Source organism: Oryzias melastigma, linkage group LG3 (genome assembly GCF_002922805.2).
Source record: "Oryzias melastigma strain HK-1 linkage group LG3, ASM292280v2, whole genome shotgun sequence".
Taxonomy (NCBI): domain Eukaryota; kingdom Metazoa; phylum Chordata; class Actinopteri; order Beloniformes; family Adrianichthyidae; genus Oryzias; species Oryzias melastigma.
The window spans coordinates 1145408-1151037 of NC_050514.1; the positions used below are offsets into that span (position 1 = coordinate 1145408).

Here is a 5630-nt window from a genome sequence, read left to right on the forward strand (position 1 = left end):
ATAAAGTGTGAAATCAGACATAATAGTTTGATCGTCTATAGCAGCATCTTTCTAAGACATTTAGGGAAATTAGGAGATTTGAAAACATTGGTGCAAAACATAGAAGGATTTTAAAGCTGGTCGAGATTTTATAAAAAAATGTTTTAAAATAAATCCACTGCAACCTCACCAGCTTTTACAAAACCCAATTCAGGCAAAAATGCAGCAGAAGTCCACATATATTTGTGAAATGGGCAGCAAAAATGAAACATGTGATGCTGGTGTGCATGTTTTGACATCTATAATGACATAAATCAACAATCTAAACTTTCAGTTTTAAATTCCCACTCTGATCATATTTTGATTTATTTTAAAAGCATTCCCAGTGGTTTTTTAACTTCTGACTATGTCGTTTTAAGGTTAAATAAAAAAAAAAAAACCTGAGTCATTTTTTTGAAATAGTTCCTGCAGAGCGGCAGGAGTTCATTAGTAATTCACTTCTGAATTACCCTGCTCCCGCTTCCCGTCACTCACCTGTATACACTCTCTACTGCTAGTTTACAGTCCCTCAAACACCCCCAACCCAACACTTTTTTCTCCAAACTACATTTTTTTACTTTGCTCCTGATTCGCAACAATTTCAATAACAGAAATGTCATTTTTGTGATTTTCTGCTATTAATGCAGTTCTTAATTTTCTTAATGTATTTTCTCCATCGTGAGAGAAATACCACAAGAACTTCTTAAAAAACAGCACATTTGATCAAAATTTGTCTCAAAAGATGCTTGATGATATGAAACACTTCTTGAATTATGTGCATATAGAATCTTCAAACAGGATGCATTTATTTCATGTCCCTGTTTAAAAGTTCAGCAACAACTTCATTTAGAAACATCAAAGACAAAGATATACGGTGAACCATATCTCACAATGTCGATTATTTTGTGTACTTTTGGGTCAAAGTTCACAGAAGTTTTTTAAGTGTCTGTTCACGTGTCATCAAGGCAGATTGCAGCAAAACATCTTCGGTTTAACAGGAAACAGACTCTGTTCATCTGTGGATACACAAATTATAGTTACAAAACTTTTTAAGTTCTGTACCTTTTACTTAATTTTTTTTTTTTTTGGTTTATTGTATTATAATTGAATCAAAAATGAAACCACTTTTTTACTGAAAGTGTTTCCCTAAATGCATTTTTGAAATATTGGTTAAAATTTGGGGACCTAAAATACTGAATGAGTGTGTATGGTTGAGAGGTCATGTGACCCTGCAACAGTCCAGTGACTTGTCCAGGTTGGTCCAGGTTGTACCCTGCCTTCACCCCACAGTAACCAGGTTAGGCCCTGGCAGCCCTGTGACCCCGAAATTGATACAGGAGGTTAAAATAATGGATGGATGGGCATGATAGAGATACGATAACTGGATTTTTTCTGTTTTCTTCATCCAAATCTTGAGCTGCTGTCCATCAATTCCGGAGTCTGCTCAGCAACTCTGACCCTTTGTCCACTCTACTCCAAGCTAGAGCAGAACAAAGCTGATACATATTTGCTCTAAATGAAAAAAAAAAAAAATCACAAAAAGACAGATTACTCCATGGTAATGATACAATTATTTTTTTGCTGTAATTTGTTGCAAATGGTGCATATTCTTAATTTAAAAAGAATATGAAAAACATGGATAAATCACAATTAAAAGGGACAAAAACACAATAAAATTGTCTTTATGCCACAGAAAAGGGGAAAAATGCGTCCGTTTCCACCAAAAGTGTGTACAGTCAATCACAGAATTGATATTTTAAAGAAATTTCCCTTTGTTTTTTTACAGAGTAACGTTTTACATTTGTATCCATAGCCTCATTTCACTGCCAGATACAGCAGTAAAATTCATCCCAAACTCACTCAGATCCGACCAACAGAAAGCCTGCAAAGAGTACTTTCACTAAAGTAAAGAGAAAAAAAAAGTACTTTGGGCATTATGATTGAATTAAGGGAGAACAATGCTGCGCCCACTTGTTTGGTATCTATTTAACTACCTCCTGCCACTTAACTGGCGGGCCCCCCTCTGGTGTTAGCGATGTGATTTCACAGACTGTTGTGGTACTGAGTCAAATATGTCTGACCCTTTTTGTCTTAAGCTGCATGCTGGATTGTACTTAGTCTGCTTTTAATGCCGCTCTTTACATGTCTAAGCACCTCAGATGGAGCTTCATGCCTTTCCCTAGAGCGTCTCATGGATACCGTATGTAAATAAGACCTTGAAGGCATCGTCTATCTGGTGTCACAGAAGGAGTAAAGCAGGGCCCTGTTGAGCTGATTAGCTCTCATACTTTCACTTTATTTTGCAGTCTGCAAGAAAAGATATTGTCCCCGTACCGACGGGCTTGAGTGACTTTTTAACATCCTGAATGTACGGTTCAGAAGAGGGGAGCATCCTCATGCTTTGAGGGCTTCATCAGCGAATTAAAGGGGGTGTGGAAAGGTGAAGTGGGGGCTACGTGAAGGAGGTGTTAGAGGGGGCCGAAAGTGTGTCCCTTCTGCAATTGGCTGGAGCCCTAAATGTCTCATTATGCAGCTTATTGTTCCTTTGTTGAGTCGGCAATATAAATACACCCCAGTGGGCCCGTGAGGTGACAGTTCAGAGACTCACTCCGAGTGACGGACTTAACATCTGCCTGGACTGACTGAGCGCGCTCAGTGTGGCTGTTTGTGGAACTTCCGCCTAGATAAAGTCATCCTTCATATATTTACTTTTTTGGGGTCTGATTTTTGTCGCAAACGTTCGAAATGGATTCCGATGCTGGTTCCACGTGCAGCCGCTCCTCCTCCCCGGACCTGGTGGTGGACGACTCTCCTGGAAGGTTCTTCTCCAACAAGATGTTCCAGAAATACTGCAGTGACGACGCAGCCGACAGCCAAGCGGGTCACAGCAGGATGGAGCACTGCGGCGGCGCCGGGAAGAACAAAAACAGATCTGAGCTGAGCAAAGAGGAGATGCAGGACCTGAGGCTGAAGGTCAACAGCCGGGAAAGGAAAAGGATGCACGACTTGAACCAGGCCATGGACGGCCTGCGGGAGGTCATGCCGTACGCTCACGGACCCTCGGTCCGCAAGCTGTCCAAGATCTCCACTTTGCTGCTGGCGCGCAACTACATCCTCATGCTGTCCAGCTCCTTGGAGGAAATGAGGAAACTGGTCGGGGACGTCTATGGAGGCGGCGCGGCTGCCCAGAACCGCCCCACGATTCCCACCACAGCCACGTCTGCCCAACTCTCGCTGCATCCTCTGGCCCAGTCCCTGCATCCTCTGGTGGGCAGCACACCTGCTGCCCTGCAGCACCACTCACCTTCCACCTCTTTAGCTGCGGCGCCACACTCCCCTCCATCAGCCAGCTTTCTTGGGTTCCACGCTCCACTTCAGGGCCTCCTGAAGGAGCCGCTCCACCTGAGCACCTCCTACAGGCACTTCCCCGGGATGCCGTGCCCGTGCACACTCTGCCAGCCTCTGCCCACCACTACCTCCACGTTGCACAGCTTGTCTATGAACAAGTGACCTCAGAGAACTGAACCCAACAGTTCGGATTAAATGGACAAAACTGATATAAAGTGTAAATGCTGTACATTCAAACTGCTGCTGCTCGTTTTATATTATTTTCTGAGTTACAATATTTTAAATATCATGAGGATTTTTACCAAAGTAGTAAAGTTTGTAACTTATCTGATATCTGTGGTGATGAAAATGTGAACAACATTGTGAAGGATTTCTATTTTCCTAAATTAAAGTTTTTAAAATAAAAAACAAAGTTTTGTGCTTTCTTCATGAATTTGAACAAACTATTTTAGATATATAATGCAAAATTTGCAAGATTTCACGGCTAGGTTTTCAATCAAAACCTTAGTATTTAATTGGTAACAAAATAGGATTTTAAGGCAGGCTGTCATTAGCTGCTAAACAGCTTGGACTGAGGAGCCGAAGAGGGACAGGAGGCTGAAACAATGCATCAGCACAGAAGCCGAATGTGGCGTTCTGGAGCCAGGGAACCATCCATCTTCACCTCAACGGGGTGTAGGAGATGAAAGGACGACACAGGCGCCAGCAAGGCGCGTCACTTTTTGTCTGACACAGGCGAGGGACGCGGCCATGTCCTCCGCTGTGGGCCGGCCATTTGTCACTGTCTGATATGATGGTGGCTGTGGGCGCACAAAAGACAAAAAAAAACATTAAAATGTCCTCCGAACATTCCGGATGTAGACTTTAATGTTAGTTTTTAGAATGAAAAAGACATTTTAGCTGTTCTGTAAGATGCATAGAACAATTATTGTGTGTGCACAATGCACACGGATCACCATGAACGTGATTTAGCGAAACAAGTCAGCAATAGCCGGCCTTCACTTAGCAACAAATCAAGCGTGTAAAATACATGCTTATCCTCCCACGGCTGACAGATGACTTGCAGATCAGGGGAGAAATGAAGAGATGTAACTCATTCTCACCCACCTCCCTTCTCACCCCCCCTCCTCCTCTTGAGAGCACTGAATGGGGTTGAACAATAGCCATGCGTGGGACACAAAGGCAGGGGGAGTCCGAGCTCTCGTGCCTGGGACCCAGACCCCCCCTCCTACATCAGCGTTTCATCATGGTAACAAGCGCTGTCGGGCCAAAAGGCCTGACACCCTTGCTCACCACAAAGGCGGTTAGCTCTAATATATGAGGCTATTGACACTGTAAAGAGCTGCTGTCAGTGCGGGGGGATTGTCAGCTGTGGGATGTCTCAGTAGGGGGAGGCAGCTGCCATCCACACCCTGTTCTGTCGTGGGGAGCAGCATCACCTGGTCCCTGGTCCCTTGACGCAGACACCCCTCCTGCTCCAATCCGCCCTCCCCTTTCTTGGGGCACAGGTGGAAATGGGAAGCAGAACACATTGTAGAGATTAGTGGGGATTGGCCTCCCTTTTGGTGAAGATGGATAATTAGAGACACCAACTTGTGCAAAGCTGGTGTTTCCTGATCTGCACCAGATGGTGTTAACCCACAAAGTGGCATCGGCAGTCCGGAGGGGGCATGTGTGGGAGTAGGTGTGATGACTGCGGTGTGTAATGGATATGCTTCTTAAATCATACAATATGGACGTGTCCTCTGTGTACTATTACGGTCAGCTGCTGCCATCAACACAGAGATCCTTCACATATGCTCACCAGCAGTGGCAGGACGTCAAATTTTTTAAAAGTCTAAAAGTGACACACTGTGAAGCATTTGGAGTGGAAAGAAACATTTGTTTTAAGGTTGTCCTTTCAAAATAAGTCTTAAAAATATACCACCTAAGGTTAATTTTCTAATTGCATCTAATGCATTTTGCAAAATCAGCCAACTTGTGGCGTTGTGGAATATTTTAAGGATTAAAAATAAAAACAAGGTGTCCGCAGATATAAAACAAAATGCGTCCTTAAAAATTAGGACTTAAAACTGAATTTTACGAGAGATATTTGAACCTATTTCCTCTTAAAATCATGAAGAAATATCTTTAGAAAATTGTAAGACTGGAAGAAACAAAAATAGTTTTCAACATATTATCATCTACTGCTAAGAGAAAAATATTTTTTAATAAATATGATATTTTTTGATATAAATGCATTATGAATAATAACAATAAAACAA

At 42.7% G+C, this 5630-nt stretch overlaps 1 protein-coding gene across 1 annotated transcript; it reads left to right on the top strand.

The window, feature by feature from the left end:
- Positions 1 to 2630: 2630 nt before the first annotated feature.
- Positions 2631 to 3560, top strand: olig4 (oligodendrocyte transcription factor 4). Its single transcript, XM_024296164.2, has one exon. It carries the CDS (start codon positions 2764 to 2766, stop codon positions 3526 to 3528), a length of 765 nt encoding a protein of 254 aa, XP_024151932.1. The 5' UTR covers positions 2631 to 2763; the 3' UTR covers positions 3529 to 3560.
- The last annotated feature ends 2070 nt before the right edge of the window (positions 3561 to 5630 follow it).

Excerpts from the sequence above, each read along its gene's own strand:
- olig4 (XM_024296164.2), top strand. The coding sequence starts at position 2,764 with ATGGATTCCGATGCTGGTTCCACGTGCAGCCGCTCCTCCTCCCCGGAC.